The 26478-nt window shown below is 32.4% G+C and overlaps 1 protein-coding gene across 5 annotated transcripts in view; it reads right to left on the bottom strand.

The window, feature by feature from the left end:
* Positions 1-26478, bottom strand: part of tim (timeless) — a 163480-nt gene that overhangs the window by 33722 nt on the left and 103280 nt on the right. For all 5 annotated transcript variants that reach the window (XR_004757809.2, XM_035356774.2, XM_085809428.1 and 2 more), the window contains 8 exons: positions 23522-23634; positions 20671-20787; positions 18440-18546; positions 15089-15275; positions 12479-12541; positions 12201-12336; positions 6344-6450; positions 2643-2790 (listed from right to left, as the gene is read on the bottom strand). Coding sequence is in view for 4 of the 5 variants with exons in the window: in XM_035356774.2 (XP_035212665.1) it covers positions 2643-2790; positions 6344-6450; positions 12201-12336; positions 12479-12541; positions 15089-15275; positions 18440-18546; positions 20671-20787; positions 23522-23634 (978 nt within the window). In the remaining variant the exon portion in view is untranslated. The remainder of the gene's footprint in view (positions 1-2642; positions 2791-6343; positions 6451-12200; positions 12337-12478; positions 12542-15088; positions 15276-18439; positions 18547-20670; positions 20788-23521; positions 23635-26478) is intronic.

Genomic DNA, 26478 nt, shown 5'->3' with positions numbered 1-26478 from the left:
CTTCAAATGTACGTTTTTCTGCCTCAAAAAAGCCTAAAGATATAAAAAATTTCGTCCATTCTCTTTTTATACTCTAGATAGTCTTCAAAGCCTAAGCCCCTCATATTACACTGGTGTGCAAAAATTAAGGACGAGACGGTTTTTTCAATATAACTTTGTACAAAAGCTTTCCAAATCAACACATTTAATACCGTAAGATCCCCAATACGTAAGGACACGAGTAATGTAAGCAACACTTACTAAAAGAGAAATCAGAGGGATAAAAAGAAGCTTTATTGAAAAAGTAGCATTTAGCGCAATGCCACTGAAGGCCGAAAGATCCCTGTGATGGGTGTCCAGCAAGAAACATCCGGTCTTTAATAGGGGATATGATCTGCCCTGACTGGCTAGGCAGGTTTCACAGCGTCTGCCCATGCTGAGAATGAGGGTGTCAATGAGTTGTTGAGGCATTGCTGCCCATTCGTCTTGCGGCGCCAATCGAAGCTCCGGAATCGTTACTGGTGGTAAGGTACGAGCTGTCAAGCGTCTGCCTAGAAAATCCCATACATGCTCGATGGGATTGAGATCCGGAGATCGGGCCGGCCAATCCATACGTTCAATATCCTCACTCTCTAAGAGCTGTTCGGCAGCTACTTTGCGATGACATGGTGCATTGTCGTCCATGAAAAGGAACTGCGGACCCATAGCGCCTCTAAAAAGACGCACATATGGAAGAAGAATCTTGTTACAATAACGGGTCCTGTTGACTGAACCTGCGTCGAAGATGTGAAGGTCTGTACGACTACCAAGCATGATGCCTCCCCAAACGAGAACACCGCCACCTCCATACCTGTCCCTTTCAATGATGTTCGAGGGATGATTGCGGCTTCCCCGCTCTCTCCAGATGAGTATGCGATGAGAATCGTTACTCAGACTGAATCTGCTCTCATCTGTAAAGAGTACTCGTCCCTATTGAATGTCTCTCCAATTCCAGTGTGCCCGGCACCACAGAGAACGCCTTCTCCGATGGGCAGGCGTTAGAGGTACACACCGTACAGGGCGTCGTGCAAACAGACCACCACCGTGCAGTCTTCTGGCCACGGTAAAACGCGATATCGGTCGTCCAGTCGCCTGTGTCGTGTGTCTAGCGATTTCTCCCGCTGTCTGCCGCCTGTTTCTTCTGGCATGCAAGGCAATATACCGGTCATCTGCGAGTGTGGTTCCTCGTGGACGACCCCTACTAAACCCCCGGATAGCTGTTCCTGTAGTTTGAAATCGTCTCCAAAGTCGTGAAACAATGCTGTGAGCAATTCCGAACTCTGTAGCCACACTTGTCACACTGCAGCCTTCCTCCAACTTCCCAATGATTCGACCTCGGGTAAAAGCATCCAGATGTCGTCTAACAGATTGATTATTCGCCATTTCTCGCTGAGGCAGCAACTCGGTGTGATTTTAACTGCTATACGGCGTGCAATCTCTTTGCCAGAAATACTGATCTTACACTGACAACATGCTTTATACTACTCAGACACTCCCCCATTACGTCTACCTGCATATCTGCGCATGTGCTACCGTACATCACCTTACTTAATCTCCTGATTGGTCTTTCTGTCCGCTCTGCCTCTTCGTTCTTCGACTTCGTCCTTAATTTTTGCACACCAGTGTATGTCTGCTCTCCCAATGTGATGTCACTACGATTACCCACTCATTAGATTTAACTCACTCTAGTGATAACCAGGCCAAACCACTAGTGCAAAGGCTTAGCACCATCTGTTGATAAAAGGTGTTTTCATTGATGCTAAAATCTAAGTCTAAAATCACCACAGTCTACACATATTAATGCATAGACTCTTTTTAAAGGGAGAAAAGAATTATCTCTGCTAATAAACTACATACAATATGAGAGAGATCAAAAATGCTTCAGCAATTTGAAGAACCCAAAACACTCAGCTTGGTGAGAATTTTCCTGCATTTGTCATATGCATAGACTGAAGAGCTCTTTAAAAACATGTACTCCCACAATTAAATTTTCCCACCTTATATAACACATACATTTTGTCTGTAGTAAACAGTAAATTGGAGCTTCCCACGAGAAAACACCCTGCAAAAATTAAATATCTGTTACTTTTGAAAAAAAATAAAAAAAAAAAAAAAAAAAAAAAAAGAAAGAAAGAAAAAGAAAGAGAGAGAGAGAGAGAGAAGACGTTCTTTAGCAAGTTAACTTTTGGGAAATAAAAAGTATTTTTCTCTAAATGCATTAGACAAGACTAAGAAATACAAAATCAAATTAGTTTAAGCCAAAAATATACATAAAACAAAAGAGCAAAAAGTATACTCTCATAAAATGTCAAGCCCTAATACATAGTTGCTGCTGCTTTCTTCTACAGCTGAAATTAAAATGTAACATAATTAAAAATTATGTTAATATGTTAATGTTGTAATTAAAGAAATAATGTGATGAAATTAACCTACCTCTATTAATGGGTATTAACCTACCTCTAATAAATTAGTAACAAATTTCAATAATAATCAATATAATTTTAAAATGGGGGAAAACTACATAAAAGAAATGCAAGCAACAATTTAGATTATGAATTAAAAAATTTAAAGCATGACATTTTAAAATATTCGTGACACTTCAAATTCAGATTTTTACTACTTGCATCTCGTTTGGATGTTGAAATATGTTCAGAAATTCTGGAGATTGGATCTTTATCTTGTTCAAATTGCAGATACCACCAAAATAAGTCATCATCATCTTCAGAGAGTAAACAATTACTGCTAACAGAGCTATTGCTTGATGAGTCATCACTGTGCAATTAAAAGCAACAGCATTATAAAATAAAACTGAAAACTCAAACAATAGTTACTACAATAACAATAAGTACATTCACACAACTGTAATCAGCAAAAAATTTTATTTCCCCTCCCCATAGTTTGTAGATTTTCGAATCTTTCTTTAACTGAGTGAACAAAACAGAACACTTTTATGAATTTTTTAACTGCTTAAAATAATTTCTAGAATGATGGAAAATTTTTTGCTGAAATTATTAATCTAACAAAATCTATTCAAGCATGTACATTTCTAGTATTTCTTTTCAAAATTTATCTTAATTTAAAACTTTTCAGACTTTCTATTGTCTAGTCTAAATTAGAAACACAAAAATGACATTAAATTAAGAATTTAAAGTCAAAGGGTCATAATCTATGATTTTCAACAAAGTTATATTTTACTTCATCCTTAAAGTAGTTAGATAAAGAAGCAATATTTAAGGAATTACTGCTCATGAAAGATTTAGGATGGCTACACTATTGGCACACAATGACTAATACTTATGACATTATGGGTCATAGGCCCTGTTTCAGAATCTAGATAGCATTAATATAGCAGAAGTATTATTTTTTTTAGTTAGTTAAGTACTTTGATGCTAAAGAAGTAAGTTGTAGAAATGTGTAACTTGTTCCATATTATATTGTGGCAACAAAAGATTAATATCTATCACCAATTTCTTCTCAGAAGCTCATCAGATCTAGAACCAGGTAAGAACTTAATATTTTATTTGAGCTGATTATCAATTGAACTTTTGTTTTAGGCCCAAAAATGATTTTCCTGACTTAATTGCCTTCAGTGCAGGTTATAAAAATGAGGAATTATAGCTAAGTAAATACACTTTCATAACTGAAAACTGGGCTTTAATTTTTAAGAGAAATATTTTTTAAAAACATTTATTTGTGCTGGGTTTTATTTCATGGGAACTGAAGAATAAACATTATGAAAAGAACTATGGAATGAAACAGGCAGCTCAAGGACTTGGATAGTCAAGTTCAAAGCTTTTTACAGATGAATGATCATCAGTTCAAGAAAACACATCCAACAAAAATTACAACTGTTTGTATCTGTCTTTCACTGAACAAAAATCAATATATGCCATTAAAATATAGCAATGTTATGACACTGATATGAAGCTGGAAGATACTAAAAAAATACGTGATATTTCAAGTTTTAGCACGAATGTTTAGTTAAACAATTACTCAAAGCTAATAACTGTGCATGCATGCTTGAAAAGTAATTTAAAGACAGCATAAAAAGGGCCATCTTAACATATGATCCAGCTGGGCATTTACCAGGTGCCCATGCTAATCCATACACATTTCATTTACACTGAAATTATATGAGTGGCTGTTGTACAGTCCCTAGGACACTATTTTGCCCACAGGCCCATAATGCTGTTAAGATGACACTGAAGCAGAATACATTAACACATTTCATGGCAATGTACAGCTAAAAGCTGGAATGTCAATCAATCAAAAGTTGAAAATATTTGTCATAATATAATACATGTAGCATCAGTCTAGAGCTGAGAAATGCTTAAGTGACATTATTTAAATTTTCCAGTACCACTTCAATGCGTAAAAAGAAATGCTCTTTCAATTATCTTTGTTCAAATAACCAATCTAAACCTTATTCCAGTGCAAATTCAAATAACCATTCTAAAACAGGAATTTTTCTGCTACACTAGTATACTTAAAAAAATTAAATAAAATAAGTTAAATATTAAAATGGTGCCAGAGATAGCAGATAAATAAGAAAATGAGTAAAAGGGAAAATCTGAAAAATGAAAAAGGATATAGGAATTATATGAAAATTTTGTCCAAAGTCATACAGCCCCATTTACATCAACTGCAATAATGTACATTAGTTGGAAATAAATTAGCGATTTAGATAATAATTTTCTGGTAAAATCGAATATAAAAGAAATCTTAGATCTATTCTAGTAACAGAAAAGATGAAAATATGCTGTGAAAGAAAAAGTATTTGCGCTAAAAAAATCTTAGATCCATTCTAGTAACAGAAAAGATGAAAAATATGCTGTGAAAGAAAAAGTTTTTGCGCTAAGATAATTGCATGAAAGAGATCCAAGGGAATCTGATGATAAAACAGCTGTGTAAAATTAGTTTTTTGAAGCCCCAAACGTTTTAAATAAAAATATTGTATTACAATGTCTCCAAATGTGTGGCATTATAACTGATCTGACTCAAACGTGTATCATGTATGTATATGTAAGCTGTGCTATGTAAGATACCAGCAAGATATGACTCCAATCAAAGTCCAAACACAATTAAAGTATCTATTGGGTCAGTCCATAAATTCGTGCGCATTTTTTGGTAAATTTTGAAATAATATAAAAAAATACAATTTAAAATTTTAATCAATTACATATTTTCCTCAATTATCTACAATGTCTCGCCACCTTACAGGCGGCATTTTTATGGCATTGCTGTACAAAGACTACTGGTTTTGATGCAAAAAAACTTGAAAGTTCATTGTGTACATCTTGTTTAGAATTTAATTTTTTCCTCCAGTAAAAAGTTTTGTAAGGCACTAAATAAGTGAAAATCACTTGGGACAATATCTGGGGAGTAAGCAGGATGCGGCAAAAGCTCCCAATTAAATTCACAAATTTTTTGCAGCGTTGTTCGAGCCGTATGCGATTTAGCATTATCATGATGAAACAACACTTTCTTGATATTCACCAATCGTGGGCGTTTTTTGATCAATTCTGAGTTTAGACGGCAAAGTTGTTCACTATAAACTTCTGAATTAATCGTTTGATTTGGTTCTAACAGTTCAAAACGTCCTGAAACGGGCTTCTTCATCAATGCTGCTTTTTCCAACTTTAAATTTTTTAAACCATTTCGGGGCAGTCCTTACACTAATAGTGTGTTCACCATGTACACTATTAATTTTTATCGCTGCAAACCTGGCAGATTCATCACACGAAAATAAAAAATGTAGCACAGCACGTTTGTAGTGATTATCTATATTATATCTTCTATAGGTACTAAAATGCGCTCGATATTTACGAAATTTGGTGATGAACTGAATAATATGTTAGTCAAATGATGACAACTTTTTGTATGATGAAATTGTATTGTTTTAGTAAATGTGTCATAGTGAATTCCACACATACTCTTAACGCGCACGAACTTATGGATTGACCCGATATTTATGACAGGTCAGATTTTACTTTACAGTTAGTAGAAGCCATATTTGTAGAGGCACCTTGTAGAGGTCCGGTTTAGTTTATAAACACATTTTTGTTTGGACATGATCAACCAAATATCAAGCAACAAACCACAGTTCCCTAGCAAATGAATTTGGTGCTTTGAATGGCAGACAGTATTTGTCTGAATAAACACTGCTGCGACCACAATGCTTCAGTCACTTTATTCTCTTAATGCTATATACTCTTTATTCTCCTAATGATTATTTTTAACTTATGACCAGCACTCAAACATTAAATTTATTTTTTATTACTAGCACCCTAAAAATCACACAGTTTATTTTAAATCTGAAATGTACCTTGAGTCACTTTCATCAACTTTCTCAGCTTTTCTCACTCTTAAGCTCTCCCTTTTGACTTGCATACTGAACTTGTTCAAAATATACATAATCAAATCCTCTTGATACTAAAGTTATTTCATAAAAAAGAGAAAAGATAATTATGATCTCTGTAAGCATCTTCAAATGCTATACAATGACTAAATTCATAATATCAAAATATAATTTACAATAAAAATAAAGCATTTGCAATAATAAAATAAAATTAAGTTCACAGTAACAAAATATATAATACATTCACGGAATGGATATTAATTACTATATATTTGCATTTTGATTTTTCATGATTTGTAATCTGGTACCTAGATCAGGGGTTCCCAATCAGGGTTAGATACAGAATTTTTAAGAAAGTGACAAAAAACAGTGTGTCCTTGAGTAATAAGTCAACACTTAAGAAGCAATCACTATGAAATTACAATGCCAGTGTATGAACATTGGTCGAGTAGCAAACACTGATCAAATACATACTACGGTTAATTGCCTAGAGTTTTTTTTTTTTTTTTTTTGGTGCTTGTAAGTCTTAACTCATATTAAAGGGAATATTTTTTATTTGTTTACTGGCATACAGAAAAGCACATGATAACTAGCTGTCTAAGGGAAGGAATGGTTTGAGGGTCAACTTTTTAAAGAAAAATAGCTTACAGAATGCATTGGGATAACCATGAAAACACTCATGCTAACAGCTTATTTGCTAAGATTCGAACCCAGCTTGAATCCCAGTGTCCGGCAGACTTACATCTGACCAGTGGTAAGCCTTTATGGAGTGCTCAATAATGATGACCACACCAATCGTCATTTCTTATGAAGTATTTTGTATTCTTTTGCAGATGAAGTGCACTCTGATATGCATAACTGTAATTCAAATATCTATACAATATTATAAAAGAAGCCAGCCATTTTACACAATTCAAATTTTAAAAAGATGACGGTTTTTTTTCTGGCTAACATACAGCATACATACAGCAAATATCAGCATGTTCGTTATTCTTCAGTCAAGAACATCATGAATAATTTAAATAAATTTTCACCATGTATATCCTAATTTACATTGCCAAATACACAACCAAACATAATTCATTAAAAAAAATAGTACATTATTTCAGGATTTTGTAACAAAAATATACATTTCAAAGACATCTCAAACTTATAAAAACTAGTTTTTCCAAAACTTCTTGCTTACAGATATCAAAAAAGTTTACATAGTTATTTGATAAAGTACATTAACATCTATTTTCGCTCATATTAATAAAAGACCATAAGGCTTACACCAGAATTAGCAGATGAAACTTTCTGGAATAAATAATAAGGCTCTTAAATATGATTAAAATCATATATTAGTAAAATTATACCTTTTCATTCTTCCTCGCACATAAAATTAGCTATAAACTTTTGAATTATATGTAATGCATATGAAGACTAATGGTATATGGTAGCTGGGACATTTAGAAAACACAGGATTAAACAAGTAATTCTAAATTAATGGTATATTACTCACTGCTTTTTGAAATCAACAATCAACTTGCAATGAGATAAGTTTTTCTCGGGCTATTTGAATGCTTCATGAGAATAAGGATCGCAATTTTACTTCATTTAGCAATTTATCTGCTGCTTCATAGAGTATCATTACTTTCGCCATTCCCTATACTACACATAATTAAAAGAGTTCCTGATTATTTCAACTAAAGTTGGGTACAGAGGAAAGAGATGGAATTTAATCAGGGAGGAGGAAAAAAATTAATTTTTTGTGAATTCAATTCAACAACGCTAACACATATTTTTTAAACTTTATTCTGCATGTATTTATCCAAAGTATAATTTTAACCGGCATGAATATTAATTTTTATTTCATACTAAGTACTTACACACGACAAATAAAAAGTACTCACATACGACAAACAATGAATTTAAAATATTTAGTCATGGTATCACGAGAGTCTGGCCACCCCTGATTTTCACGGCCAGCGCACTTTTATGCGCTGCCCCCCCACTAGGAACGGCCCTGGCTATGGCACTATTTGTATATAAGAGACCACTTAATGCCAGGCCAAAATAACCAGATCATACACTGGTGTGCAAAAATTAAGGACGAGACGGTTTTTTCAATATAACTTTGTACAAAAGCTTTCCAAATCAACACATTTAATACCGTAAGATCCCCACTACGTAAGGACATGAGTAATGTAAGCAACACTTACTAAAAGAGAAATCAGAGAGATAAGAAGAAGCTTTATTGAAAAAGTAGCATGGAGCGCAATGCGACTGAAGGCCGAAACATCCCTGTGATGGGTGTCCAGCAAGAAACATGAATGAGGGTGTCAATGAGTTGTTGAGGCACTGCTGCCCATTCGTCTTCCAGCGCCAATCGAAGCTCCGGAATCGTTACTGGTGGTAAGGTACGAGCTGCCAAGCGTCTGCCTAGAAAATCCCATACATGCTCGATGGGATTGAGATCCGGAGATCGTGCCGGCCAATCCATACATTCAATATCCTCACTCTCTAAGAGCTGTTCGGCAGCTACTGTGCGATGACATGGTGCATTGTCGTCCATGAAAAGGAACTGCGGACCCATAGCGCCTCTAAAAAGACGCACATATGGAAGAAGAATCTCGTTGCAATAACGGGTTCCGTTGACTGAACCTGCGCCGAAGATGTGAAGGTCTGTACGACTACCAAGCATGATGCCTCCCCAAACGAGAACACCGCCACCTCCCTACCTGTCCCTTTCAATGATGTTCGAGGGATGATTGCGGCTTCCCCGCTCTCTCCAGATGAGTATGCGATGAGAATCGCTACTCAGACTGAATCTGCTCTCATCTGTAAAGAGTACTCGTCCCCATTCATTGTCTCTCCAATTCCAGTGTTCCCGGCACCACAGAGAACGCCTTCTCCGATGGGCAGGCGTTAGAGGTACACACCGTACAGGGCGTCGTGCAAACAGACTACCACCGTGCAGTCTTCTGGCCACGGTAAAACGCGATATCGGTCGTCCAGTCGCCTGTATCGTGTGTCTAGCGATTTCTCCCGCTGTCTGCCGCCTGTTTCTTCTGGCCTGTAAGGCAATATACCGGTCATCTGCGGGTGTGGTTCCTCGTGGACGACCACTACTAAACCCCCGGATAGCTGTTCCTGTAGTTTGAAATTGTCTCCAAAGTCGTGAAACGATGCTGTGAGCAATTCCGACCTCTGCAGCCACACTTGACACACTGCGTCCTTCCTCCAACTTCCCAATGATTCGACCTCGGATAAAAGCATCCATATGTCGTCTAACAGATTGATTATTCGCCATTTCTCGCTGAGGCAGCAACTCGGTGTGATTTTAACTGCTATACGGCGTGCAATCTCATTGCCAAAAATACTGATCTTACACCGACAACATGCTTTATACTACTCAGACACTCCCCCATTACGTCTACCTGCATATCTGCGCATGTGCTACCGTACATCACCTTACTTAATCTCCTGAGTGGTCTTTCTGTCCGCTCTGCCTCTTCGTTCAGCTGATATGCTAATTTTTCGACTTCGTCCTTAATTTTTGCTCACCAGTGTATAATAAAAATCATTGTGTGAACTTTGAAATTTATTTTAAAATTCTCAAACAGAATCCTCAACAGCGAAAAATGGCTCATAGTTACAAATGTAGTGGATAATCAGTTTATTTTATTACACAATTAATGCTCTATAATGGTTACTCTAACATAAAAAAGCAGCAGGTGTATGATAACAGCTACCACCGCCACCGTGCACCCAGGATTTCTTAAAAAGGAATATATATATATATTCTTTTTATTACACCATATGACTAGCAATGTATGTACCTCCTGCCTTCTCCCCCTTAAAAATAACAACTTTATATAAGCTACATTCCATGTCAGTTTGAATGATGGAAATTTCTGCTGCAACAGAAAAGTCCAGATTCACATCACAGAGTGATTCGTACAGTATTAAGATCAACAGAGAAAGAGAATTATACTTTTAACAGCTGAGAAAGTTATATTTTATGAAGTAACTCATTGGTTTTGGCAACAGTGAAGAGCTATATGAGGATTCCAAGACATGCAACTACAAGCAGATATAACCATGAAGCTTTCCATCTCTATGTCGGCCATTATACTTATATGCAACATGTGCAGAGCATTATTTCTAAAATTACAAGTATCACAGCCCTATTGCAATTCATCAGGAAAAATGAAAATATAAATAAATACACAATTATAATTATATAAAACATAAATAGATAAAATAAAAATTTTTTAAATAAAATTTAATTTAATCGCAAATAGCTAAATCATAAAATAAAATACGGAATCTCATCTTATTTGGGGTTCTAAATGGAATTACAGTTTCAATCAAAATCTAAGAATACAGCGGTCAGACTCTGTTAATCCCCCACCGAATTTAAGCTCTGAATAAACAGTATCTACTATTTCAAAAGCTTATAGAATACAAATCCTTTTTTCACTGGCACAATAATTAGAAAAATAGAACAGTTAAAACCTCACTAATGAAAGTGCTGAGAATGCTTGAAACAATGCATAAAAAAATTAAAAGATTTTAATCGAGAAAGACGGATACAAAAACAGGCGAAAAGAATATGTCCCTGAATGTCCAAATGATAATTTTCGTCCCATATTTGGTTACATTGATCTGAAAAGTCAGTATGTACTCTTTTCTGAGAGAAATCACTAGTGTTGAATGTGTTTGACACATGTATCTTAGCATTTCATTACATAAAGCTGCAGTAAATTGGTGCCCATTTAGAAATATAAATAGAAGTTCCTACCTTCCTCATCCTGTGGTGAATAGCAGATAACTAAAACCAGTGACATCAAATCAATAAATTCAATGGCATGATCAGGATGACCATTAAATTTTAACCACTCCCCAAACATGCTTAAGCTATAATTTTTTGACATGTGGATGGGCACTTGGCCTTCTTCTTTTTTTTTTTTTTTTTTTTTTTTTTTTTTTTTTTTTTTTTTTTGTGTGTGTGTGTGTGTGTGTGTGTGTGTGTCAACTTCTGTCTATGGGTTTATAGAAAGATCAGTGAATTTAGAAATTAATATCAACTTTTACGTCTTAGTTTTTTGCTAAAACAGAATGTTATAAATTATATTCGTCTGATATCATGGTTTAGGTTCGTAAAGAGAAGTGGCACAGCATATTACATCTTAGTTATGGCTTTGGTGCACTCTGGCTAGATTTATGATTTACCTCAAAAACTGAAAAATACCAGAGCTGGGTTCCCATGCAGTTTAAGGAGTGAACAGGATCTTCCCCTTATCTAAAAGATAATGCTGCGTCGCTTGACACTCATTGGCTGGCAGAACAATAGCAAGAAATGGCTGCTATATACATGGTTTGCCCATTCCCAACTTCCTGGTCTTGCATTTACCAGTGATGCTTCTAACCTGCCTTTCTGAATCTTTGGCAATATTTAAATATCCGTTTGGGAACCACCACTTAGAAAATGAATTCCTAAACACTATTAATAATAGTATGTAACATCACTGCGATAATTCTTACTGCTGTGACAGGTACTACACTTAACAATTTAGCCCATTTAATTTTGATGAGACATGTTTTGTAGAATGTTTCTAATTTATAATAAAGATTTCAAAGATTTAAGAAATATTATTTTCGATTCACTTTCTATATTTGTTGAGTTATAAAAATGTTTCAGAATTTTCCTCAGTTTATAGAAAGTAACATATATATTGAATATGATCAACACAAGAAAAATATTCAAAATATTATTTCTGCATTCGGGCTCAAACGCAGAAACACCACTTTGAAACATTGTATAAGATGATAGACGTACTTGTTCAAGCTCCATATCTTCTTTTAGAATGCTGGAAAAAGTTTTCAGAACTGATGGTTCAATAAGTAACTGTGATGAATGAACATCTCCAGCTATATGGTGCATCATTGTGAACACACATTCATTCAAAAAGTGGCTGAAAAAAACAATAAAGTTACAGCTAAATTTAAAAAGGAGGCAGAACACCAACTATACTCAATTATATTACATATTAAAAAACTGACTGAATTTACAAGACACCCTGAAAATATAAACTTCTTTTAGCTCACACAGATTACCTATTAGTCTTGAAATTTTCAAGCAGATTTCCATAGCAGTTCATAACGTTTCTCGTAGAAAATCTAAGAAATAAGAATATCTTTGAGAAAAATATGATAAAAATATATATGATTTAACATTAATTAAATTTGATACCTAAAATTATCAAAACACAAATGATGATTAGGATTCTTAGATACAATTCTATTCAGTTACTTCAAACATCAAAAGACCTATTTAGATAAACTAATATCGTCCATTTAGCTTTAGCTAAATCCATCCACAAAGCTATATTCTGATACTGAACTTCTAAATTTGACTGATAATGTACTTAGAAATAATCTAATTGTTCTTTTTATTTCAAATTATAATAGTTACCTTGCAGCACATTAACTGCAATAGCCACAACAAAAGCTAAATAAATAATAGTACAATGTAGATGAAATAAACGGTAATTTTCTAAAAAGTCACAAAAATTTTAAAAGGAGGATATCATGATTATTTTTTTTTTCATTTTTCAAGATTAATTTTTGAATGAAGGTAAGAATATTAACAATTTCTTGTTAATCATATAATGTTATTGTTAATATTGTGCTAAATACTTTATTTCAGACAGCATGTTTCTTTAATATTAACATTCATAATTTTATGTACCAGGAATAAATATTCAAAATATAAGAGCAAAATATTTCACAAAATAAAGTAATTAGACCCACTTCATGATTAAATTAATGCTATGTTACTAAGAAAGTTAAGACTGACTGCATTTATATATCTATTTTAAAACAGCTTCAGAATAGTCAACCTAATGACAGAAAATTCTGAGCACAGATAAATGTAGCCTAAATTTTAAATTCCCATATTTGCTCACATATTTCCTCCCCTTTTTTTTTACTTACTTTATGTCTTTGAAAATTGAAATTGAAAGAGGTTTTGAGGAAAAGACTTAAATGAAGAATATAACACATTAAAAAGCCCAGACGAATAGACATACAGATAGTACATCATTCTGCATTTTAAAGAAGTTAGTTAAAGTTATTAACTTCAGTACCATCTTTTTAAATTATACAATTTCTCATCTGTGCATGTTGGGAATTACAGTCTCTTTTCCTCTAGCTATCTATTAACGAGAGTGGGGGAAAATGAAACCCCCTTTGGTTTGATTTGATTAATAATTCCTTTCGGACTTTGTGGCAAGAGATTGCATTCTTCTTCTTCTTTTATGTTTTAGAGTTGGTTTTCGATTCGCTTTTCCCTCAAAACAAGAATTTGTGAAATTTTCATGAGTCTTTTTCAAGAGATATTTTCAAGAAAATAAGTATTATTTTGAAACATTTTGCTTGCATGTGACCTATGAATGAGTTATGAGAAGTTAAGAGATTTTCCTGTGAAAAAATTTAAAAATAACCGCAAAGAGCAGTATATATATATATATATATATATATATATATATACAATATATATATATATATATATATATATAATATATATATATATATATATATATATATTACGTGAAATAAATGAAGAAGGAAATAAAAACTGTTCAAAGTCAATGATTTCACAGTGCACACATTTAGGATGTAACCATAAATCAAGATAATGACAGAAAATGATAGGGGAAGAAATATGTGAATGAATATGGTAGTTATCTTTATTTCTTTATGAGATAAAACTAGACTCGTCAGATTAATTATGCATATATTTTAAAACAAAACTTAGGGTAAGTATCACTTACTAGCTTCATTAACTGCTATGACAACTTTTCAAAATGCAAAAAGATGAAACTTCTGTAATAATGCATAATAAAACGATCTGAAGGTTAGGAAATCATGCATTCACTTTTGCATATAACATTGATAAACAGGAATGAATGGCAGAATTCCATAGATTAGTATCATAAAATGAGCACTATCCACTTGAACTAAAACTATATAGCTCTTATGTAGTTTATATTTGAGCATTTTCCCCTCTAATATTGATTTTTTTAACTCCTCATATTACACAACGTATACCACGAGGTTTACACAAGTAAGTTATGCCATTAACAAAATAAACAAATGTACAATAGCACTGCAAATGACTAAAATTATTAAGAAACTATAAATAAATTAAAATAATAAAGAAAGAAAAACAGTTGAAGAAAAATAAAGTATTAAAATGACAACTCAGTAATCTAAATTAGCAGAAATTGTCTCTTTAGCCAAGATACAGACAGGTGCTTCAAAGTTGCCTGAAGTATCTTCCTCTGCTGGACATGATGAATGAACTTAAGAAGAATTCATCTGCGGATACCACGGCTGCATAAAGCCCTTGAGGCAAGTCCAGATCGCTTTAAATAGCTTTTAAAATTGCCATGTGCAACCAAAAATTTAATTGATTCAAAATCTATTCAAAACTGATCGACTTTTATCTGTGAAAAATTATACGGAAAAAACTCTTTTGCGCTTTTTGTGAAGCCAGATATTCTCTGTTCCAATTACAGACAGCACCATTTCTATAAAAGTGCTTCCAATGAGAAACAGAAAGTCGGAGATCTAAATATTCAAAAACAAATTTTTTTAACATATATCATTCAGCTTGCTTCAGATAAGTACTATTTTAAAATAATGCATTCCATGATAACTTACTGCTTTAAATGCGTCACAATGTTCATCTTCTTGAGTGCCATACAATTTTCTGATCCTCTTTCTACAATTGTCAATATCTGGTGATTAAGAATAACAATATCCTCCATACATCTTCTACTACTATTTCTTGCACTTTGAAACAGAAGGAGAGGAGTAAGTCTGAGATCCTGAAGCTCAGCTAATTTGCCTAAAAAAAGAAATTACGGACAAATGAAACCATCTTTTATTTATCCAAAAAGAGTCGAGAAATATTCTGGATATTCTGGTGGATTTCAACTTATAAAAATGAAATAATGTAATCTGTAAAATTATGAAACATTTCTTGAATAAGTACATTACTTGAAATTTAAGTTGTTTAATAGTTTAAGCTACAGTTTTTGCTAATAAGCAATTAATTTAGTTAATAAAAGAAAATACAGTAACAAACAGATACATGAGGAATATCTATAAAGCTATCAAAACACATTTGTAGTACTCCAGGAACACTTTTAAGGTCTAAACTGATATATTTTCGGATTATGATACAAATGCTAAAAATATGCGAAGAATTTCCCACCGCTTTTGTCTACAAATCAAACTGAAATTATATAACTAATTAATAGAAATTAATAATTTTTAAACTTTAGACTAAAGTGGAAATGGATTTTTTTTTGTTGCAAGATAACATAAACAAATTTTCTACAGAAAAAATAAATGCATTCATATTGCCTACTTGCAAGTATTAAATTAATTGTATTTTTCTTACCTTTACAATAGTATTCTTTTTTAAAGTAAGTGCTCTTAACAAAAAGTTTCAAAAGAAAACTTTACCACAGTTAAAGTGAAACAACAGTTCAAATAAACTGATAACAAAAGAATGTTTTCTTGCAAGACGGTTTAAGTTGCCATATATACACATTGACCATATTTCCATGAGTCGAAATAGGGAAGTAATGGAAGAATAAATTAGGATAAAGAAAAATGCCATAAAATGCTTTATAACTTTAAAATATTGAACTTACCCCTATTTTTCAGTATGAAAATCCACAAAAATATTTAGGCACACTTACTAACAGTGAACTATACTTGGCCATGAATTTGCTCTGACTATTTCTCTGGTGAGTTTACATGGCAGTTTGGCCTTCTACACGTTATAATTATAATTCTCATATTTCAGGATACAGTTTAGGATCACAACATTTTACTGTTTTATTGCTTAATATAAATTTCTCCTCTGTCCACATACAATACATATTAAAATATATTCTTTCCACATTTCAGAACATTTTAACATGAAAGCTTTTGTGTTTTTCATTAAAAAAATTTTGCTCTTGTCTATCAGCTATAGCAATATTCTTTATTTTCAATGCATTCAAATGCTTACAATTTTTATAATTACTATTTCTATAATGCTAGTTCTGCAATTACCGATACTAATCAAATAATCCAACTCCATAGTTATCTTGGCATTCATAATATTGATTCATAATACAGGTTTTGAACAATAATTTATGTTTGCCTAGAAAAGGATATTTTTTAAAGCCTTTAAACCGGTATTGCATCCATAAGCTACCCTCAACAGCACAACCAAAAAAACAATTCTCGGCATTTTCGTTTGTGGTATATCTGATTGGTTGACTTACGGGAAAAGCTATTCTACGAAGAAATCCTATGATGGACAATGCTTCAAGTGAAGCATTTTCTGTTCAGAAATGTCCCAAATAGACAAGATCCATAAAAGAAATGGACGGACCTTGCCATGTAGCTAGCTAGAACATCGGTTCCAAGAAACATGTCTCGGCGGGTAGGAGAAGGAGAAGAGCGTTTCTCGCAAAAGTTTCTCCTAGACTCATGTGTCGTTAGATGTGATAAGCCATTAATAATAACAGGGAAAAATGGTCATTTTTAATAAAAAGATGGGACAGCCGAAAATGTCAAGAATTCGGTACTGTCCCTCTTCAAAATGGCATATGCGGTCATACTAGATTACCTACAGAAAATTGTGTGTTATACGTTATTCATATAATGGAAAAGATTAAAAAAAAGAAACTAAAAATTATTTTGAAAATGAAAATAAACGTTTGCTGAAGGGGGAATTAAAGGCAAATTAATGTTCATCAGTTTGACTATGCAAACTGAAAGAAAATAATCAATTAAAAATTATCACACAACTGTACTAACTTCGGTGATATTTCAAACAAACAATGAGAAACATTTCTAAACATAAAAATATCCCTTGCTATTCAGTAGAACATGTTGCGAGCATTAAAAAAATCGAAATCACACTCAAAAGTTTAGCAACGATTTCAAGGAGAAAAATGCAGACTTTAAAATTTCTCATCGCTCGGCGAATACCGAACTATGTTTTCGAGGAAGATTCATCTAAGAATGGCCGAATTGCTAAGCCTCAGTTCCTTATAAATTAAGGCTCAGTTAAGGCAAGTAGAAAAATCCAGAAAACGCCTCTGCTGCATCATAAAATACTGATCAAACTGTGAAAGTTTGGATGCCTTCAAAAAGTCGGCAGTTAGTTTTTCGCAAAATTTTGCAGCCATACCTCTTAGCATAGTATCAGCCATCACATTCTAGCTATTTTAAAAGGAAAAAAAATTAAAAAATTATGACATTTTCCTCACTACAACACAAATCAACAGTTACACACACTACGAAAGTAACTGAATTGGCAATGATCTTATACAGCAATAAATGAACTGCACTCTGCTAATTTGTTTACCATTGTTTTAACTTTTGGTGTCTCTTTCATAATCAGTTATTGTTACGTACACATTATACATATTAAAAACTAATTATTTAATTTATACCAATACTCCTGATGAATAGTTTTTTAGTTTAAAAAAAAAGACACAAAATGCTTTTAATAAACACACACTATACTGCCAATGATAACTGGACATCTACATGATTATGCTTATTTGAAGGTTAGTATCAATATAATGAAGGCCTTACATTCAGCATAGATTTTCTACTAAGTTTCTGTAAATATCTGCAGATGGTTTAGACTTTTATCCAGTAACATGGTGAACAGATCCATGTTCATTTTGCGGCACTTTGGTTTGGCTCACATCCGGTGCTCCAACTTACCCCCAAATTGCTCAAATAAGTTAAAAATGGAGCTTTTGGTTCTCAAGTTGAGTTCATTCAATCCTATTTCCTCAAACCAATCAATTATGATCTTTGTTATATGAATGGTTGCCTTATAATGCTAAATGAGAGTTGAAGTGACACACTGACAGAGTAAACACAAAAAACTTGCAAAGAAAATACTTGAACAATCTCTGTGTAAATCATAGTGGATATGTAAATCAAATAATAATGATAAAATCATTTTTCAATTAGAGAAAGAAAACTTACTGCAAAGTTCCGTAAAATGTGATTTATCTTTCTGCGAACTAGGTTTTCGAGTGTACAAATCAACAGTATTCAGTATTTCTTTCAATGCATTTACAAGTAAATCCAATCTAAAAAATGAAAAATAACTGCTCAGTGAACTGTATTGTATAAAAAGGTAATTAGAAATAAAAAAAATTCTACATAATAACAAACAAACAAACAAACAAACAAAAATATCTGGAAAAGAGGAAAGACTAAAAGTTAGCAATTTTAAAAAAATGCAAAGCATAGTACTATTTAAAATTCAGTGCATTTTAAATGAACAACATAAAATATATATTGAAAACGGCAACCTGTTAAAATAAAAAAGCATTAAAAAAGGAAAATGAAATAACAGACCATTTAGAAAATTTTTCATGACACAAAAATCTTTAATATGATGAAACTTAATGATTAAAAAATGAATTAAAAAACTGAACAGGTAAACTTCTAAATACAGAAAAATTAGAAAAATTTATTTTTTAATTTCTGTTTTCCATTCCTGTACTCTGCTTCATATACAACCTCTCTTTACAACTCATAGCCATCTCTAGCTCCACTTTCTGTTTTTCTTCCTTTCGTTTCAGTTTCAGAACCATTCTATCAAACTAGACCTAAGCTTCCACTTCACTGTTTCATCTTTACAAGTGCAGTGTATCACAAACTGTGTTCCATAAACAGTCACTAAGTGTTCCACAAAATATTATCAAACTAATGTTAGAAAACAATGAAACATTGTTGGTCTTTATGTACTTAACACAATTTAAAACAACTCTTAAAAAGAAATTTAAAGAGAAAATATAAAACAATGTGGTATAAATCATGCGTATAATAAATGTAGTAATGTAGCACAGCACCAGATGGCTTATGTTCCCAAAGAAATACATAAAGAATATATTTCTCTTAGTGCTCCTGCTCCATTCTAAGAAGTAAAACAAAGTGTTTCACAGGCAGGGCGATTCAAAAGATCCCAAACTCCAGGCTAATAAGATACTCTGAAAAAAACCTAAAAGGACCCAAACTCTAGCCTATCTTCTTTTTACTATTGATTTAATTTATTTTATGACTACAATGTTAACCAGTACGATTAATCATTCACACATTAAATGAACAAAACGCAGTCTTTTACAGAGGATGCTTTTAATGCCCCTATGTTTTTCACTACACATGTAAGATTCTAACCTGGTTACTTCTAAGTTAAAGTTGAAGAATCTTAAGAATTGATAAGCGAATAATCACTTGAGTTCGTGAGACAGAGAACAAAATGTAAGAAGGGTGAAACTACCTTTTATTATTCCAATAAAATTTTAACAGAGGACTCCTTTCTCGGAGTTAACAATAAAGCCTCCGTTCAGGCTTGAACTTAGGAAACTAAGAATCAAAACTTAACTAAAAAGATATAGTCGAAGCTATCAAGATTCTAACAGAGTTGACCCCTTAACGCTAATAACGGCGAAGCTATCAAGGACCTAAAGTACGACCCAGCCTAAAAATAGCTTAAGAGAGAGAGTAGTCTGAAATGGGCCAACGCGTGCTAGTTAAGAATCTCTGGCTCTCTAACGAAGTCAGTAGAACTTCACAGTTAAAAACTCTTCCTCATTTGCATTCAAACGCGATTCCAAAAATATGTTCTGGCCGGAAGTTGTAAGCTTGAAATTAAGAAAGGATAGGAAAGTAATTATAACTCAAATTAACTGTTAGATAAATTAACATAATCCTTACAAACATACAACTGCTTTTTTGGCACTTTGTTCAAAGTGGTGCATGATGTATGGTTGTGTATAATGATGTTTCCACAGATCTTTCAACTTCTGGTACTTCTAGCACAGCTAACTTCTCTCCCTCTTCCTGCATAAAATTCATCGCTCAATGACTCTCCTTTCTTCCCATCTCTTGATCATCGTGTCTGGTATTCTGTAAATGTGCATAAGCACTTCACTGAACAATACCAAACAAACATATTAAAATTAGGCGCAACCTCTACGCCTAATTTCTAAGGATTGTAACACAATATAATTTATGAGACACAGCGATTGCACTGGGCCCTAAAAAAGCCTAGCATTAACCCTGAACAGATTTCCCCCCCAAAAAAATATTCATGAATATTTTCCGTTGTTAAAGTAAATGCAATTTATAATAAGCGTGCAGGAACTTCTGGATCGCACTGTATGTGAGTGAATAGATGAATGATGTAATAAGTGAGTAATACTTACTGAACTGAATAATACTTGCAGATTTTTTCAGTAGCATTACAATGTAACTCCATATTTTCACAAGCAGTGACGCATTCATACACCAAGAAGGAAATAACTTCAACGCTAAGGATAGCACTGAAAAAGAAATTCATGAGTAATTTGCAGTTTCTACCATGCGAAATAAAACACATGATAATGAGAATGAGCAGGATTGCTCCTTTTTGATGTGTTCATGCATAAAAAAATTCATTACAATACGTAAAAAATTACTGCATTTATTACTTTTTGATCTACTCATTCAAACATAATTCATTCAAACTCTTAATATGCGTGACCTTAAATCTATATATAAGGTATTTCTCCCATTTTTCTAGCGTCCTTCGTGGTGTAGTGGTTCTGCACGCTGGGCCGGTATTCCAGAGGTCCGTGGTTCGATGCCAGCGAAGGCAATTGTTAATTTTTCATCTCTCTGGCTTCCAAAAAATCCTAATGTCTCTACATACATACTAATACCATTTTATATATTAAAGCTGAAAAGCTAAAAATCATGCAACACATATTTCTTGACAGTAATTTGAAAACCCCAATACAAATTTTCAAAGAGGGAAGAAAAAGAATATTCTTGATAATATTGAATAAACAAACCACACAATTCTTATTACAATAAAATTTTATATTTTAGTTGCATAAGTCCTGTATTTCTAAAATCATAAAAATAGAAAACACCATCAAAATTATCTGATAAAGCAAGGATGAAATTAATTGTGAAAGTTATACATATTTTATTTTAAAAATCAGCAGTTATGAAGGTAAACTTAATAATAATAGTTAATGGCAGAATGCATTATAAACGAGCTAAAACAGCTGTCTCCTTAATATATGATGTATAATCAAAATAAGCTAGGGGAAGGCTAGACACAGTAAATATAATATGAGCAGAGCATGTGCTGTCCTCTGAAACATTTTACGTTCCACATATATTTAATGGCAGTATTTTTGGTAATTTGCTGTCCTAAAGAAGTTTTTATTAAATATATGCATCTTATTCAAATGAAATTCACAAAACAATTTTAAGTGATACTGAAATAAAAATTATATATTTTCTTGTCACTTAAGGCTACTGTAATCATCATCGCCGTTTCTGAGTAGAATGAGCAATAATGTTTATAGATTATACAAATTAAATGGTAAACGAGTTCATAGGGTCCCCCAACACTTATTAAAATGAGGGTTACTCTCAAATATATATAATACCGTGCTGCTAATATGCAGGTGACAAAATTAAAAACTAGATTCACACAACACAATTTGCAATAATACAAAAATTTGCATGCACTGAAAAGGAATACTTCTTTAATATATTTAAGCTACAGGGAAACAAGCTACTTTGTTTCTAAAAAATGTTTTATGAAAAATCAGCAAACATCTTATTGAAAATTTTAACAATTCTGTTGCAATTATGAGACGTAACTGTCATAATCTGATTTTAAAGCATTTTTTATTTCATTTATAATGGGCACAGAATCTGAGAATGCTTAAAAATTTGATAAACTACAGAAAAGAAAAGCATTATAATAAAATGGGAAGGGGTTACGTCATTGTTTTAATGAACTTTTGAATGCTTAATAGTGTCAAAAGACCTTACATTTGGTAATCAGTATATGTTTAATATTTAACTTAAAAATATATCTGATGTAACTGTCATATGCATATTTGATATTTATATTAAGTTTGAAAACATAAAGCTATATTTAAAAAGCTTACAAAAATGCATATAAAATAGTTCTATTTGAAATGTAAATAACTATTACGCAGTCAGTCTTAGAAGTAACAACTATCAAAACACACAGCACTTCCGCCATTCCCAAAAGCACAGACAGAATACCTCTTTTATTATGTCATAAGATGATCGTATTTCTTTTGTTTGAATTGCCAAAAAACGTTAACCCATAGAATCATCTTGTTAAGACAAAATAGTTGGATTAGAGGTAAGAAATCTGGCATATTAGGTAATTATAGCATGATAGGGATTTGTGTCTGATCAAATCTCAAGCTTCTTAGTTCAGATGCCATTTGTGTAAAATAGAGTACCAGACTGTGCAATTGAAAGATATTTTATTTACATTTTTACTACACCATGAACTATGCTACCCAGAAAATGTCACTTCACACAGTTCACTAATGAAACTCTCACAAATAATGCAATATTCATGCACATGATATGATTTTTCGGTAAAAGTATATTTACGGGTAGCCCGTGGCGAAAATTGGCAATTTAGGCGGGACATGGATAGCCAGTTTGTGCAATTCTTTGACTTGTTATTTTGCCTTTGTGTAGCGCCGATTTGCCAAAACTCACCACTACACAAAGACAAAATAACAAGTCAAAACAGTCAAAGAATTGCACAAATTGTACACACTAACCAATTTTCACTTAAAAAAAAAAATCACAGAATTGCACAAACTAAGTATTGCCCACTCCCTTGACTTTAGCCATGTACACGTCGGCTTATTTTCACTAAAAAAAAAAATCAGAGAATTGCATAAACTTGGCATTGCATACTCCCTTGACTTTGTCCATGTACAAATCGATATATTTTCAATTAAAAAGTCAAAGGAGCACCCAGTTCTGGGTAAAAATATATTTACGGAATATTCAACTACTCGTGTTACTATAAATGAAACAACAACTTGGCGATAATACGAAACAACTTGCCGATAAATGAAGAAACAACTTCGCGATAATACAAGGGGTACCGTTCAGTCCATTCTAACCGATTTTTCTACAAACATTTTTAACGCAAAGATATCAACACACTTTGTGCAATCACTTGGTTAAATATTCTAAGATGATTTATTACCATATTACCTTATATGATCTAAACTAATATTCACTGAGGCTGCCAGATGTAAGAAGTAACTCAAAAGCCAGAAAAAAAGTGATCTGTCAATGACAGCAGATGGCCCTTGAAGAAGTAAATCCTGCCAATGGGAAGAAAAAACATTACTCTCCTTCATTTACAGTTTTGAAAAAACAGAAACATTCATAAAACAGCAAAAATTCCAACTATCTGGATTACCCAAATTTCTGATCACTTGCTCTTTCAAAGCCAATTAAATTAGGAATGCTACTTTATTTACTTGCTTTTATGTAATTATGTTGAATGAAATAAAATAAAAAATATGATACTACATACTTTTCAAGAAGTGATTGAATTGGATGAATGCATGCAATATATAAGAATGCCTTACAGTTTTTTGTTACAGCCTATACATATTAAACTGAAACCTATAAAACATCAAACTTAACAAAAATTAAATAACATATTTCATTACTTAACTAATTAGTCACTAATTTATTTAAAAATATCTTTTGAGTTTTTATTTCATCCAAATAAAGAAATTTCTTTGCTTAATTTTACCACATGAAAAATAAAAGTACAATTTGGTATTTAGTATCAGAGTTTATAAATTAAATAACTTGATTGTTTTGCTTTAGTTGCATAATTCCAATGAAAATGTATTTTCCATTTTGGAAAAATGTTAATTTTTTAAATTGCAAAGTTTTCGCTGAAAACAACATGTGACACATAAACTTTTTATAATCAATTTAATACACACATGGTGCACAGGAACCAAAACACCTGAATGACTGCGGTGCATTTAGTCTTGGTATTTTTAGTTCCACTGTACTTTAAAAAAATTTTACTTTTTAAACAACTCACCAATTGCATTATTGAATCAATTACTCTGAGTTAAATAATATTCTCAATTGATATTTAAGTTTTGGTAATTTCATACAGGAATCAGATTCAGAAATAAAACTTTTCTTCAAATGGCAATTTTTTTTACCTACTTCCGTACAACATTACTTCTGAGGCTCATTCAGTCGTGCTTTTATTTTAAAGTTTATTTTTGGAAACAGTATTTAATTATTCATAGATAAATATCACTGAACTATAAAATTATTCCTTAAAACAAGTCTGAGACAAATACCTGAAAAATAAGATATAAAGAATCACAGAATGCTCACTAATAAACTGTGTTACACTTACACGTTTATACCTGCATATCTCACTTTACATGTTTATATCTGCATATCTCACTTATATGTTTATATCTGCACATTTTATAGCACCTTAATAACTGTTTAAAACAGCATATGCATTCTACAGTTTTTACTGTTAAAAGTATTAACTCTTTGATCATATAAAAAAAAATTTCAATAACTACGTTTTTTATTAATCACAACCAAGTTTACATTTAAAATATGCCAGAGGTTGAACAATGTGTTAAATTGCTCTCTGATAGCAGTTAGTTACCAGGAGCTGAAGAAAATTTCAGCTATGACATATTTGAAATGGCAGATATTTTGATTGATATATTTGATTGATATGATTTGATAAGTGACATATTTTGATCTCGCCACAAAAGCTATTTATTTGAGGTAATCAAGAAAAATAACATTTTCTTATGTTGATGAAAATCTATTTTTATTACAGTGTAGGATTTTTATCACAACCTTTAGAAAATATTCACTCAAACTCTTAATTTGCGCAAATCTTTTTGATAAATTATAAAAAAGATGAGTAAAACTGAAAAAATAAAATTTACGGAATTAAAAAAGGGATTATTGATTAAAAAAGGAAGAGATGAAAACTGCTCTCTCTGTGGGAATCTAAGAAACTTGCTTCTAAATTTCTTGTTGTTGTTTTTCTTTGTTCAGTATTAAAATAGAAAAAAAATGCTTAAAAATTTTAATTATTTAAATCAAAATTCACAAAATTTTTACACTAAAAGTACAGTACATATTTTTAGGTTAAAATAACATGCAGAATAATGATTATTGGAGAAGTAAAACAACAAGAATAAGCGCAATATTTGCAAATTTTGCAAGACTGGCTTCGATGGTTGAATTATAGAACCATCTTTCTCAGGTGCCTAATTGCAAATCAACGAGATACGATACAGCAAAAAGATAAGATAAGAATGGCTTGACAGGAGTTAAGCTCCATGTTATTTTAACCTAAAAATATGTACTGTACTTTTAGTAGTGTAAAAATTTTGTGAATTTTGATTAAATAATTAAAATTTTTAAGCATTCTTTTTCTATTTTAATACTGAACAAGAAAACACAGCTACTGGCGCCATTTATTTATGAAACAAGAAAACTAAAACATAATTTCCTTAAAGGCTGAAGGTAAAGATGGATTAGAATTAGGGTCGTTCAGTAGAACAGAAACACTTTTTTTGAATGTGAAATGCCTCTACAAAATCTAATGCACCAAGAAAAGATGTTTTTTGAATAATTTTATCTACATAAAAATGAAAAGTGTCATTTTTGGAACATAAGTGTTGTTTCCTCTTTCGTAACATATGCCTCACGTTCTTTAACACGAAATTTTAAGGCTCTCTTAGTTTGACCAATGTAAATTAAACCACAATGGCAAGGAATCCTGTAACTATCACAGGAATTCATATCCGGAATGGCGTCCTTTTAAGTATGGAAATGGGAATTTTATTGATAGGAGGAAAAAACGACCTGACAGTTAAATTTCTGTAAAATACATGCAGTTTTATGAATTCTAATCGATGAAAAGAAAGGAATGACAATAGAATTCGCATTATCTCCTAAAACGTTGATATGTTGAGGATTTTTTAACTGTTTCGTTAATAATGTTGGGTGAAAAGCACTTGCAAATCCTTTTTAATTTAGTTCTTGATCAAGAACCAGTTTGGAGAAGCAAACTTCAAATGGACGGAAAAAAAAGGAATAAAATGAAGCTAATTTCTGTTTAATAAGATGAAATGATATGAAGTATGGTG

This window comes from Stegodyphus dumicola, chromosome X2 (assembly GCF_044657685.1).
Source record: "Stegodyphus dumicola isolate Sdum_Otavi_A_Nest chromosome X2, ASM4465768v1".
Classification (NCBI taxonomy): domain Eukaryota; kingdom Metazoa; phylum Arthropoda; class Arachnida; order Araneae; family Eresidae; genus Stegodyphus; species Stegodyphus dumicola.
Note: the sequence above shows the minus strand (reverse complement) of the source record. Positions and strands in the feature narration are given on the sequence as shown.